This window comes from Clarias gariepinus, chromosome 11 (genome assembly GCF_024256425.1).
Source record: "Clarias gariepinus isolate MV-2021 ecotype Netherlands chromosome 11, CGAR_prim_01v2, whole genome shotgun sequence".
NCBI classification, from domain to species: Eukaryota; Metazoa; Chordata; class Actinopteri; order Siluriformes; family Clariidae; genus Clarias; species Clarias gariepinus.
The window spans coordinates 30,463,824-30,478,817 of record NC_071110.1 but is presented as its reverse complement, the minus strand read 5'-3'; the positions used below and the strand labels follow the sequence as shown (position 1 = coordinate 30,478,817).

The 14,994-nt window shown below is 40.0% G+C and overlaps 2 protein-coding genes across 2 annotated transcripts; both read right to left on the bottom strand.

Moving 5' to 3' along the window:
- Positions 1-1,086: 1,086 nt before the first annotated feature.
- Positions 1,087-5,475, bottom strand: chordc1a (cysteine and histidine-rich domain (CHORD) containing 1a). The gene is made up of 11 exons (XM_053507262.1): positions 5,252-5,475; positions 3,799-3,848; positions 3,646-3,702; positions 3,252-3,412; positions 2,960-3,063; positions 2,813-2,871; positions 2,605-2,675; positions 2,405-2,507; positions 2,184-2,303; positions 1,991-2,053; positions 1,087-1,530 (listed from the first exon to the last, which is right to left on the bottom strand). Exons 1-11 carry the CDS (start codon positions 5,313-5,315, stop codon positions 1,396-1,398), a joined length of 987 nt encoding a protein of 328 aa, XP_053363237.1. The 5' UTR covers positions 5,316-5,475; the 3' UTR covers positions 1,087-1,395.
- Positions 5,476-8,084: 2,609 nt separating this feature from the next.
- On the bottom strand, positions 8,085-14,987 carry nlrc3l (NLR family, CARD domain containing 3-like). The gene is made up of 6 exons (XM_053507258.1): positions 14,613-14,987; positions 12,833-12,970; positions 12,508-12,615; positions 10,755-10,938; positions 10,333-10,585; positions 8,085-10,231 (listed from the first exon to the last, which is right to left on the bottom strand). Exons 1-6 carry the CDS (start codon positions 14,639-14,641, stop codon positions 8,706-8,708), a joined length of 2,238 nt encoding a protein of 745 aa, XP_053363233.1. The 5' UTR covers positions 14,642-14,987; the 3' UTR covers positions 8,085-8,705.
- Positions 14,988-14,994: the final 7 nt, after the last annotated feature.

The following is a 14,994-nucleotide window of genomic DNA, read 5'->3' as shown; positions in this document are numbered from 1 at the left end:
CACAGTTTCCAGATCCCTCTGGAAAAATACAGCACCTCGTATTTTTAAAAAGATTTGGATTACAACATCAGAAGAACATAACAATATTCAGTGTCCATTAACATTTTTTATATAATTTATAGCACATGTTACAAAATAACTGTGTATTAAAGTGAACTGAGGAAATGATGTTGAAGCATTGTGACTTCTTGCTAATCTGTTCCATAAAGGAAGGAATTTAATGTATAATTAATGTAAATATCTAAATGCTAAACTGATCGCTTGTCCCTGCTGCTGGACTTCCATTTCACCTAAAAAATACACAGCAGTCCTAGCTAATGTAGCCACGGCCATGTTAGTGAAGCTATTTTTGATGTTGCTTGTCATTTAAAATATAATTCGACGATTTTTATTTAGATTTCCAATAATTTTTATGTAACGAAGATACAAAATGATTATGATATATGATCAGTATATATTGAATAGTGAACTTCCTAAGAACTGCCATTGTTTTTCTATGGGTAAGAGCCTCGGCCTCTGCATATGCGGTTGTTTTTTGTTCTAGTCCACAAAAGTGTTGGTTCTACCATGGAACTGTTTTTTATGTCTGAAAACAACTGGTTCAAAACTGGGCACCGGCTAGTTCGAACTATCTCTGGAACCGCCTTGGTGGAAAAGGAGTGCGGGTGATCTGCTTGAGTGAGTATCCGGCTTGTGATTGGCTGATCATATTCAACTTAAGCCCCCCTCTTGGTCCATCTTTCCTGCATGTTCTCTACCATCATTGCTTTTGTGAAAGATGAATCTTGTCTTATTAGCAGATATGCAGCAATGATTTGGGACACAACGGAGAAATGGGGGTGGTCTAAAGGGCAAATGAGACAGAGTTGGAGTCTAGTGTAAAGACTGATGTGTGGTGATTAAAAAAAGGACATGACCCGGAAATGAGACACAGTTTATGCCAGCTGTCAAGTGATAAAAAGCAAGAATAAAAGGACATGTGCATGGAGAATGTGTGTGTGTGTGTGTGTGTGTGTGTGTGTGTGTGTGTGTGTGTGTGTGTGTGTGAGAGAGAGAGAGAGTAAAATGCTGAGAAAGTTGGACAGCACAGGCACTCTGTGAGAGAAGAGACACATTGTATAGGAATGAAATTGTGTGTGTGTGTGTGTGTGTGTGTGTGTGTGTGTGTGTGAGAGAGCTCATACTTCAGCAATTAACTATGTGTTCTATTTCTGTCATTTGTAACTTAGAATGTCTGTGTGTGTGTGTTGGTAAAATCTGATACTCTTTTTTTTATTTGATTGAAGTTCTGTGTGTGTGTGTGTGTGTGTGTGTGTGTGCAGTACAGTACAGAATTACACTGTTGTTCTGAGTAAGCTCTCTTTCAGTCCCTTTCCCCTACACGCTGTCCTCGTCTTACTTCTCATTGGTCGGATTAGGAGTGGGCGGGGGCAGGTCCAGCCGCGCCCATGACATCGGCTCCGCCTTCTTCATGACGACCTCAATTTTGGCAGCCACCATGTTCACAACGCTCTTGCTGACATCAATGACCTGTCGGGACACGACAGAACAGTGACATCACCTTTACTTGATTACTTTATTATTATTATTATTTTTTTTTTTTTATTTAACCACACCACAAGGTGCATGCTGATGACATCATAACATTGTGATTTTTCACAGTGTTGTGATTGGTCTGGGGTTACACCTCTCAGAAAGTGAATTTTTATGTGCCTGATGATCGGTTAGTCTTTGTCCTTCCTCTGTGCTCTGACTGGTCAACATCTAACTTCCTTTGTGCCACCCTTCATTTGTCGCCGTCTACCTCTCCCTGCACTCTGTTTGGTCGACATATAACTTCATCCGCGCTCGTATTAGTCGATGTCTAATTTACTCTGTGCTCTAATTGGTCAACATTAAGAATTCTCTGTGGTCTGTAAAACCCTGATCAAATTATAAACAATAAATGTAACATAAGCAACAATTGTAAGCTGACTTTTGAAGCACTCACCCCCCAGAGACTGATCGTCTGTTCGAATTCCTTCTCTCCCTCAAAGATCACTCGGATACACACCTGCCATGGATAATACACACACACACACACACACACACACACACACACACAATTTAATAGCATCAAGAAAGAGCAAAGAGTGACATTTGCTTCACATGGAAAGAATGCAGGTGTTAATATAAAACCTTACCGTAGTGCTGTTGGCTCGTACTGAACACAGCTCAGGATTGGAGTGTTTAGCGTAGATGGAGATGGTCACATGACTAGCAGTCTGATGCCAATCAAACCGGCATGGTACCACCTTTTTCCCCTACACACACAAAAAAAAAAATAATAATGCTATTCTTGTTTTTTTGAGACGTGTGTGTGTGTGTGTGTGTGTGTGTGTGTGTGTGTGTGTGTTCTACTTACGTCAGCTTTCCTCCATACATGAGCTCCGGTGTTACATCCCTTCTGAGAAAGAAATGTGTTGAAGTCTGACGTTTTCCTCCTACAACAGCTCCAGTATTTCATTCTACACACACACACACACACACACACATTACACCACTGCATACAGAAGATGTCCCATAGTGTGTGTGGCTGTGTGTGTGTGTGTGATTCTTTCTCACCCCTCATGGAAGATGGGAACTCCTGGGTGAAACACACACCTGTCCTCATTACTTGCTGGTCCTGAAAAAGTCTGAAACACACACACACACACACACACACACACACACACACACACACACACACAGACAAACAGTATTTCACACTCCCTAATAGCTGTTAGGAACTATAAGGACAAAAGTGAGGTGTGTGTGTGTGTGTGTGTGTTACCTTAGAGCAACCTCCATTTTTACATGCTGTTCCAATTTTCACCTCATTCGCCTCATCCTCTGCAAAACACACACACACATCATGACCCGAATGTTGTGTTGTTGCGCCTCTCGGTCCGAGTGATTGTTCTGATTGGCTGATCCTTACCTTTCTCTAAAATCTGATTGGTTTCTGCTAGTTTAAGGTTCTCGAGTGCCTGCCTCAGGGACGGAGACACTTTCTGCTGCAGCTCCACCAGCGGCTCATCAGCACTGAAACACACAGGATTAGTGAGGTCTATTTTACGGTGTGTAACATTATACACTGACCTTGAATGAACTGTATCAGTGTACATGCTGCTGTGTGTGTGTGTGTGTGTGTGTGTGTGTTGTAGATTTAAGATTCAAAGAACTTTATTGATCCCAGAGGGAAATTGCTTAGATTGGTTCTAGCTCAGTACCTGGGTCTCTGGATGAACTCCATGGGTTTGGGAGCCTGAATGATGTATTCGTTAAAGCGCGGTTTCAGATCCTCGAGCTCCTTCTTACCTCCAGAACTCTTAACCTCAGGTTTCACCGGCTCGGGGGGTTTCTCCTGGTTATGGCAACCTTTTGTGCAGCCCTGTAACACCAACACAGACAACCAAGCTCTAGAACAAAACCACTTAACATTGTTGTTCTGGAATACAAACAAATGATTCCTAGAACATGTGGTCTAGGTGCTCTAGAGTCAAGTGCAATGTGGAATTTCTTTGGATGAGAGCTCCGAGTGCACTTCCTTGAGCTTTACCACACTACAGAGCTGATTATGTAGTGAGGTTTGAGACGCAGCCCTGAGGGGAGACGTCCACTTACAGCGATGCTCAGGAAATCCGAGAAGTCTGTAGTGCGTCTTTTGCAACATGACCATCCCTGTTACACAAAACACAGACACAGAGACGGATGTTAACTACGACTATTTGTTGTAGTATTTAAAATGAGCACATTGTGGGTGTCGGGTAGACTTACTTTCAGGGCGTCATGGAAAACTGGAACTCCAGGATGGTAAGTGCACACACCTGGAATGAGACACGAAAACAACACACACTGAGTGACTAAAGACAAGTGTGCATGGGGAAACTATAATGACAGTTTATTTATATAGCTATATCCAAAAATTATGTAAAGATTTAGTCTGTAGATTGATCAGAACTTGCTCTTTCAATGATATCTTTACGTTTCGTAAACAAACACCTGCACCAATAGATATAAATTAGAGAAGCTAAACTGAATATTTTACTGCGATTAGTTCATATTTTTACCTCTGAAATAACAGCGCTAAAGTGGTATAAGTGAACTATCGAACATGGAGTGTATTTGGCTGATGAAAGAGGTACAACTTGGTGTAAATGAGGCGTGAACAAAAACTTTTCTATATCCTCTTCTACCCACTGTAATAGGATGAAATGACAGCAGATTCAAGATATTGCCATGAACTAGGTACATTTCATACAATTTCCTAATACTATTCAGTGAAATCCGTGTAATGTCACACCAAACAAACTTTAGCAAAATTACAGTTTAAAAAAAAAATTAAGGGGGTTCATCAGTGTTGCAGGCATACATGTACGTGGGCTTCAATAGCACGGATTACATTAAAGCTGGTCAGCTTATTTTTAGCTTTACCCTTTTACCTATTTCTACTATATACAGCAGTGTTCGGGGGACGTGATAACTCAGAGGGTTAAGGCGAGTTAATATTTAAAAGTTATTGATCAGAAAGTCGCCGGTTCGAGCCTCAACTCCACCAGGTTGTTATTGTCGGGTCCTTGAGTGAGACCCTTAACATTATCTGCTTTAGGGGCGCTGTATCACGTCTGACCCTGGGCTCAGACACCAGTGCAGTAACGTACATATGACAAATAAAGGCTTAACTTAAATAACTATATATATATATATATATATATATATATATATGTATATATATACACTGGTCAAAAAAAATAAAGGGAACACTTAGTCCCAGTTTTACTTGAACGCCTCCAATATCTGTATGCATGGTTCAAGTCAAACCGGGACTAAGTGTTCCCTTCATTTTTATTTTTATATATATATATATATATATATATATATATACACAGTATACACACACACACACACTCAGCCCAAAATTTATACAAACGTCAGGAAAAGAAACACTTTTCCTGTAAATATTTTATTAGTAAATGAATTGATATATGTTATACCGAGTATATGATAATATTATAATAATAATAATAATAATCTGATAATATTATAATAGTGTTAGTCATAAAGTTAAGGCTACATTACTAGTCACTAAAGTCTCTTAAGGTCTTAAAGTTAAGGTGATCAGAAAATCGAGTTTGATACCTTATAAAAAAGAATTTATTATCATTATTACAGATATATAAATATAAATATAGATGAATTAAATAAATGTAAATATATATTTATATCCTACCTTCAGGATTGTTGTCCGGGTCAAAACGCTGCCCACAACCTTTATTGTAACAGAGCAAAGACATGTTAAATCCACAAAACCTCAGTTCTCTCAGCTAAACAGAAGGAAGTTTTATGTTCTGTTGTTTATTTACTATTTTGTTTTGTTTTGTAAAATGAGTTTTAAGAGACGCGCGCAACCGACACTGTGTAGTGCTGCTATTGTGAGAGCCGGCTCGCGCACGCGTCGACAGGCTTCCGGGAAACCTCGGAATGTTCCGGAAACTTCGCGAACATCCGCCGAAGCGGCTACGAAGGCGAGTTCGGGTACTTTCGGCTGACATCGTACGTACGCGCTCGGGTGAGTTCGGTGATCTTCGTACAAGCGTTTGAAAACGGACGTTCGAGAACATTCGGGTAAAATCGGGAAATTTTAGAACAGACTGATGAAATCTTAAAAAATATCTTCAAAAATAAAAGCTTTTAGAATGTATTTTACCTTAAAGATGGCACTCATATGTAACAAACAGATAAATTACACAGGATGTGAAGTATAAATGAGTGGATTAATAAATATTTTTATTTGTATTAATAGGACAGCAAGTCTCCCAGACATATGTATATTCGATTTACAAACTTTCGAAGATTCGAACAAATTAAGTTAGATCACATGTCCGGCGTATACATTGTCACGTACGTGCAGCGCGCATCCTAGGATGTCCAGAAGCAAGTGCAAGAAGTGCCAAACAATAACGATGGAGACGAATGTCAAAATAAAAGAGAGAATGGAGCGAGATAAAAAAAAAAAAAAAACAGGAGACATCGCTTGTTCTTTTCATATGAATAGTTCAACAATCGGCACGATTTTAAAGAACACGGACGATCTGGTAAAGTTCGACCCAAGCATCAGAATGACAAAGAAAAGCGATTTTAAGAAACTTTGAATATGTTTTGGTTGTTGATGCCAAACAGGCTGCTCTATGTATTTGCCGAAACTGAGAATCTACTGCATTAAGCATTAAGCATTTCACTGCATATCATATTGTGTATGACTGTGTATGCGATAAATAAAATTTGAATTTACTAGGATTTTTACACACAACCAGCTCTAGGGTTTAAAGAGATTCCTGTAAGCAGCAGTTCTCTGTGTAAAATTGCCTTGTTGAAGCCAGAGGTCAGAAAAGAATGGCCAGATGTGTTTACGCATAAATAAAATACTTACATCAGTTTTTATACTAAATCCCTTACAGATGATTAAATTCACACTTCAAAGTGCATGTGTGACTATTGAGTAAGTGAGAATTGAAAATGTTGCCAACATCTAACAGATCCAAATATCAGTCGCTTTATCTTTTAAGCAGTTTCTTTTTAAATTATTTTTTTCAAACCATGCAGCCCTATTAATTTACACTAATAAAAAAAAATGTTTAGAGCACTGATAAATATATATTAACATGATATTTTAAGCATTTTGAATCAATATAAAACTTGTAAACATAACTCATAAACATGTAAATGTAAACATGAGTTTTACTTTTTTATATCACAGAATGATATAAATGTATGAGGATGGGATATACGAGGATAGCTGGAGTCGAGGGGAAGACGAAGTAAAACTGGCTGGGATAAAATGGGATGAGATGGGACAGAACAAGATGGAAAATAATGGGTCAGAAAAGGATGGGATGAGATAAAATAGGATAAGAGTCAAGAAAAAATGGGATAAGATGGGATAGGACAGGAAAGGATGGGACAAGATAAAAGTACAGCGAAATGAGATGGAACAGGGTGGGAATGGACGGGCCCTGTTGGTTCAGTAAAATTTTTGTTGGCATGGAAATATATTAATATAAAAATAAATATATATTACATGTGTAATACATAAATGCCATTTTCTATTTTAAATAGGGGGGGGGGGCTTTATTATCACACACAGCAAAGACCAGACACCTCCCATAAACAATCGGTTGTAGGAAGGCTGTGAATTATTTATCAGTGCTACACAATTAATTGCAATACAAAGTCACATTATGCACCTGTGCAGCTATTGTCAGAAATTCTGCACAGTCAGAAATGAGTTTTTAGCAATAATTAAGTATTTAAATATCTATTTAAAATGCTTTTTAAACTAGTTTAGAGGTTATAAATAAGTATGAGATTATTTGTCCAATTACGTGCTGTTAGCCTAGATAAATATTTGCAATGGGAAAGACTAGGGACCAGCTGGTACAATATCAAGATACCTGGGTGATACCCCGATTCCACTTGTACTTCTATTCTGTAAAGATATTATAATTTTATAAATATCCAGATTGAATATTTTTTTTAGATTGTCAGACAAATGCATACATTTTTTAGATTGTCAGACAAATGCATACATAAAGTAATCTCTACTAAATATATTTGAATATGAAATGCTACATTTAATAAACATTGCAGTTCGAATTGCAATGCGTGTCTTTAAACCATAATCAATGTGATTTTTAAATCAAATCATGCAGCACTGTAATAAAAAAAAATTCTTAAAAAGCACAAAAACCACCACATTCAATGCAGAAAGACAGCACCATGTTATTATATCATCAACTGATGCATTATTACGAGCATTTAGATAAACTTACACAATATGCATGTGGTAAATGTAAACAATGAATTTTATTATTATTTTATAAAAGATATTAGATATTCACTTAATCTGTTTGTTTGTTTAATGTTCTTAGATGACTCTTGTCTGCTTTATGACGACTTTATTTCATCAAGAACCCAAAAAAAAAAAAAAAGAGAACAAAAGCCTGTATTCCATCAGTGGATGATGAAGTGAGTAAACGCTCAAGCCCACTCAAAAGCAAGGAGTGTTAGTGATAAGAAAAACACTTTATTTTGAAGTAGTGTACGATTTAGGATCTATAACATTTTGCATGAGTGACGTTTTCTCCTCCCAAACGTAGTGACGAGGCTTCCAGAGCTGGAGGGATTGTCTTTCCACTTGTAGCTCCAGGATCTTTCTGTAGATCGTTTAGACAGGCGACGTTTTAGGGGCAGAGCTAGCTCTACTGAATGTTACAAAATGAGATCCAAGTGCATCTATTGGCAGAAACAAAGCATGATGCAAGTGCATTGGGGCGGGGCTAAAGACGCCATCATCCTATGATTGCTGACAGCATGTACGCCGAGACACCCTGAGAAAACATTTGGCTCACCTAACAGGAGAGAACAGAAGTAGACATGCTGTCGCTATGGCAACACTCCGACTAAATGCCACTCATCTGACAAAAAAAACAAAACAAAAAAAACACACACCACACACTGCAATCACACAATAAAATGTGATGTTTTTTGGTCTGTGCAATTTTTTTCTCTCTCACACTATATTGTTTAAAATTTCCCTTGAAGTAAAAACCTTTCAGCTTCCTCCTTACATCATTAATAAATAAAGCCTGCACTCATTTAACATCCCCAGTCCTTTTGTCGATCCATCATCGGGCGTTCCTGCTCTCTTCCAGCTCTGTGAGACACAGTTCCAAATTCCTACACCGCTCAGGTATGGCGTTTTTCTTTTGTACAGACTTCTTAATATGTTTGATCACATCGTCCACGGCCTTTGGTTCGGGGTGATACTGAGGCAGCAGGTGGCCGCGCAGATGCATCTCCGCGCTGCGGGTGGCCAGTCCCAACAGAAAGCGCAAGAAGAGGTCCATGTCTCCATCTCTGCGGGCGAGGACGTAGTCGATGGTGGGTTTGAAAAGCTCGCTGACGGGACGTTCGGACTTCGTCTTCCCCACATTCTGCTGCAAAACGTTTTCTCCCGCCCCCCGAAACTTGACATAGACATACAGGGCGGCCATAAACTTCTGAATGTTGGGGTGTACAAAACGAAAGCTCCGCCCATTGCTTACGGAAGCTTCATTTGTTTCCGATGAGATTCCGCTCCGATGTGTGACCTCGTCCATCTCCAGGGAATATTGGTACACGGTGTCTTCGTAAAAGATGTCCTGTCCATCGAGCGTCATCCTTAGCGCCAGTTTGCCCATTTTCATCAAGAAGTCTTTATCGGAGTCTTTCCACCGCGACGCGTCAAACCCGGTGCCGACGTAGCGCTCGATCTTCCGGTTCGTCAGCACGATGATGTACTGCATGTAAAACGTGGCGACCGCCGGCTCCGGATCGGTGATCCCTCTGTTCAGTAGGCGGCGCTCGTAAACGAAGGACACGATCCAGGAGAAGAGCGGCAGGTAGCAGGCATCGTACAGCGGCAGAAAACCCTTGACGTGATCCAGGACTCGCTGGCCTAACGCCCGGTCTTTAGTGCGTTTGGTGAAATACTCGTCCTTCTGCGCATTTCCGAATCCCTTCAGCTCGGTGAACCTGCTGATGGAGTTTGCCGGGAGTTTCCGGAAAGCCGAGCGACAGGATGTGATCCAAATGCGAGCGTGGGGCAACAAGTCCCCCTTGATCAGACTAGTGAGGAGGACATCGGCACGGGCCGGAGTCGTGATGTTCGTGACGGTCGGATTGTTCTGGAAATCCAGAGGCTGTCTGCAGAGCTCAAGGGCGTCAATGATGAAGAGCGTGGCGCGATCTTGGGCGAGGAATTCCGCATGCTTGGCTTCGGGATAGAACGAGGAAAGGAACTCCAGGAATGTCTGCTCTGAGTTCCTGACCAGGTGAAGGTCACGACCCGGGAGAGCGAAGACAAACCAGAACGTGTCCTGGAACGCGTGCTCCTCCGTCCAGTCCATGATGAACGCCTGGACGTTGACCGTGAGGCCGACGGCCGGGACTCCCGTCGTCACGACGACCCGGATGTGACCTCCGCCCTCGGCGGGAGTGAAGAGGTCGGCGGTGCGGATCGGCGTTCTCTCGTTGTTTGGTGTTTCGAGGACGATCGGGGTTTCTACGTAGACGTGCTTGATATAGCGCTGTTGCCCGGGGCGACAGGTTCCCTCGTAGAGACTGTAATAACGCCGCTTGTGGCTGGCTCGCAGCTCGTACTGCACCAAGGCTAGAGAGAGAGAGAGAGAGAGAGAGAGTAAAGAAAAGGAGTTGGTGATCATCACTACAGCAGCTGTAAGCAGTCTTAACCCATGCCTTCCTGAGTCCTACCTCTCCTGCACACGCTCTCCAGTGCGCCGGCGAGGTCACGTTTGTTGATGTCGTGCAGCGTGCGTACGGTGATGTGCAGCGCCTCTCCTTTGTCCCATTTCTCCAGCATCCGGTCCACCACGCCGAGGACGTCCATCTCACCCTCCTGCTGCAGCTGCCGGAACTCCAGCTGACCTTTACACTGCGAGTACAAAGTGTGCACGAAACACCCCAGCTCCATCCTGTTCAGATTTCTGAGAGAGTTCAGCATGGCCTAATCTCACACACACACACACACACACACACACACACACACACACACACACACACACACACACACGGGTCACAGTTGAGACACTGCAGACACACACAGGTCACTTCTGGGATTTATCTTCTGATTCATCTTAATTACATTCAGGCAACAAGTTAAGTCACACACTCACCGTGAACACATAGGGCAGGGTAAGTTCGTGTGCCGGATCCGTTGCGGATGCAAGCGGGGGCGTGGGTTCGGGAGCAGTCGGCTGCGGCTGGATATTCCTCCTCTGTCGGTTTTGGGGTTCTCTCACAAACACATAACTCTCGGTTTCTGCAAACTCTGAACCTTCTTCTGGTTCCGACTCTTTCCTGAATCACACACAAACGCACAGACATGGAACTTACATAAATGTATGTGTGTAAATATCATGTAGACATTTTTGCTGAGTGATATATTTCTGCGACGTATCACAGGAAAGCACAGATTTAAAAAACTGGCTGTTTATTTACAAAAAATTGGAAAAGGAAGGAAACATGAAGGAATATAATAGTGATGAAGAAAAAAATGTATTCAGTTATGAATCCTGATTCTTTTGTGTTGCGATTCATGTATCGTTACACTGACTTCAAAATCGATTTGAAAATAAATAAATAAATAGACAGATAGATAGATATATTGATCGGATTCTGTACCGAGCGCAGAAGATTCCAAGCGAAACAACAGAAGAAAATTTCTATGGCGTTACATCATCAAAAATCGCTTGTTAAAAACCTCCGATCTGCCTTTTTTTTTTTTTTTTTCCAAAAAACCCAGTTCGAATTAGTCTTAAACTCGCTCATTACAGGCGCTTACACACAGTCTCAAAACACTGCGAGCACACATTAGTCCAAAATCGTGTGCCTGTGCGATCACTTTTAAATTTTGCGACTTTGGAAGCATATGAGGAGACAAAACGTCGGCATTTCTTTATAATCCTACAGGTGGCGCGCTCTGAACTATTTATACATTTTGTAGGTGTAAATTATTTGCAGAGTTTTTTGGAAATAATAATCATGGCAGATTACAGAGATACACGCTGCTCAGTTAAGTTTTTAAACTCTTGTAAACTCTTAAAGTTAGTTTGAGTGTTTAAATGCTGCGCTTGGTTTTTATGTGAGTAAACTATTGTTATAAGTAACGGGTGACATTTAAACACTCATAAACATTTTTTAAGGTTTAACATTGTAACAAAATCAAAGGGAAAATCCAATATCAAAACTGGATATTTATAAAATCATGATATTTATAAAATTTAAATTTGATTTAATCTGCACTGAGGTATCTTGATAATACTGTATCGGTAGTGTGAGCGGTGATTCTCATCCCTAGCATGTAAGACCCTGAGAAGTAGAAAAAAAAAGAGACATAGGCGATTAAGGAAGGTAAGGAAGGATTTTAGATTGATGAATAGATGGATAGAAATTGATGATGAATGGAAGAGGTGAAGGAAGGAATGAGTGAAGGAAGGAAGGGAGGGAGAAAGGAAATGGAAGAAAGGTGGGTTCTTTGATGGAAACAAAGAAGAAAGAAAGGAGAGAAGGAGAAAATTAAAATAGAAGTGTGGAAAAAAGAAAGAAAGAGAGGAAATAAAGATAAAAGAAATGAAGAAATTAAAACAGAAAATAAGTAAGTGAGAAAGACTGTAGAGAGTGGGCATGATGTCATGGACTTGCACAGACTAATTAACAGAATTATTACAATTTACAATAAACCACGTGTTTGTTCATTTTCTTCCAGAAAGAAAGAAAGAAGAAGGAAGTGTATAACGTTGTTGCTGTAAAATCTGACGCTGTAGAGTAATTGCTTGCTAAGACGTGTCACTGCGTATGTGCCAAAAGATGTGAGTGCGGGTGTGTGAGTGCGTGTGTGAGCGCGTCAAAGTGTGAAGGTGTAGCTACCTATCTGCAGTAGTGTAGTAGACGCCCTCATTATGGATGCTGGTCTGTCGGTCTTGCGTGACCGAGGTGATGCCGGTTTCTGGTGAGTCTGGACGATGAAGCTTGACCCTGTCTCACACACGCATACACACGCATACACACACGCATACACACACGCATACACACACGCATACACACACGCATACACACACACACACACACACACACGAAAATGAAAGAGGAAAAAAAAGAAGGGAAAGATAAGTCAAAGGCAAAGCCTTCATATATTTCCAAGTTACACAATATAGATTCTCTCACACACACACACACACACACACACACACACCTTGTAGGTAAAGTGACTTTAATGATGGGTTTAGCAGCAGCAACCTGAAGCTCATCATCAACATCATTTATATCATCAACATCATCGCTACACATGGAGCCGTAGCTGCTGGGCGGCCGCTCCAATCCTTCAGTAATCCTACATAGCACACACACAAGCACACACACAAGCACACACACACAGAAAGAAAGCAAAAGAGATACTCAGAAAAACAAGACTCAGTAAGTAATCAGTATACAAAAAGTGAAATAAAAATGAAACAGGGTGCTGTTATAGGAACACATCTAACAATGTCCTAAAATCACCGTTACAACAGAAGCTTCTCTCTTCTTCATTTCACATAAATAAAAAGCATCGCTTGTCATGATGTGGTAAAAGTGTAAAGACTATTCTGTTGCTTCAGAAAACCGAGCGTTATAAAGCGCTGACACTAAATACTTCTTTATTAACTAAAGCAGTAATTAAAAATAACGTATTTTTTTCAACCTAATTATTATTCAGTGTAGGTTTAAACTGGAGCTTTTGTCATACAACTTCCTGTAAATTAAACTCTTTTTTTTCTATTTTGTTTTGTAAATATCAGGGATTCACAAATCACAAAATCTATTTTTAAGAACTATTTCTATGTTTATAGTTGAGATGAACCGGTCGATGATCAGTGACCAGAATTGTCTGGTTTTCAGTTTGATTGGTCGTGACCGGTGATCTACCGAACAGCCTCAGGTATAAATGATCCCGTATGGAGCACAGAAGCTTTCGAGTGGTACAACAGAAACATATATGTTAAATTATTACAAATCTTGTGCATTAAGACTCCTATCTTAACTCCCCCTCGCTCACTTTGGAGGTATTTGAGATTGTAAAAACATCAAAAAGGTCGTTCACTTGGACTATTCACACATTTTCATCCCATGTGGAACAGCACAATGGCTTAGTGGTTGGCATTGTCGCCTCATATCTCCAGGATCCAGGATTTTCTCCCACAGTTCGGAGACATGAGACTATTAGACATTAGTCCGGAAACATGACATTAGACTGATTCCAAAATTGCTGTAAGCTTGTGTATGCCTGTGTGCCCTGTGATGGAGTGCCACACCGCCACCCTTCCTTATGCCCCAAGTCTCCTGGGATGAGCTCCAGGCCCCCCTTCAACCGTATATTCAGCATAAAGCAGTATAGACGATGAGAGAGAGAATCCTGTGTAGAGAATCTTGGAGGACATAAGGATACATGCTGCTCAGTTAAATTTTAAACTGAGCAGCGCTCAGTTTGTATTGCTTAAATGCTGCGGTTGTTTTTTTTATATAATTACAAAATATTTATATAATCGTGATACTTATAGAATCGAATCAATACCGAGGTATCAGAAGGTGACTGGTGATTCCCTTCCCTATTATTTTGATAATTTTTACTATAAAGTGTACATCAAAATCAGTATATAAAAGTGTATATAAAATCAGCCAAAAATTTTTTTTACACACTTCAGAAACAAAGCTTGTATAAATATTTGAATACTAAATGTATTGCTATGTGTTATATACCGATATATACTGTATATATACATATATCTATATCTATCTATTTATCTATCTATCCATCTATATCTATATCTATATATATATATATACTGTATATATACATATATCTATCTATCTATCTATCTATATCTATATATATATATATATACACACACATACTGTATATATATATATATATATATATATATATACATACTGTATATGATAGTATTATGATATTAAGTTTATTAAAGTGAACTCACATCTCGACTTCCCCGTCGTTGTCGCTCATTGTGACAGTTTATAAAACCCTCACAACTTAAAAACACAGATTATTATATTAAATCTCCACAAAAACAACACAGCCTCATCCTCTTCATATCATAAATACTGATACACTTGGCAAACTGTCACACAGCGCGCGAGCTAAACAAGCTAAACATCTCCTCTGAGAGAAACAGCCGACAACGTTCATATTTAACGCAACATTCAAACTCCCTATTCAAAATACACATTATAATAGTCACGTAAAATTCGATTTGACGTGAAAAAAAAAGAAAAAAAGGAAAGTTATTCTAAAGTTCAGCCGAGCTAGAATAACAACTGCTGACTTTTTCGACTTTTCATTTCCGCCTGCGCAGTTTG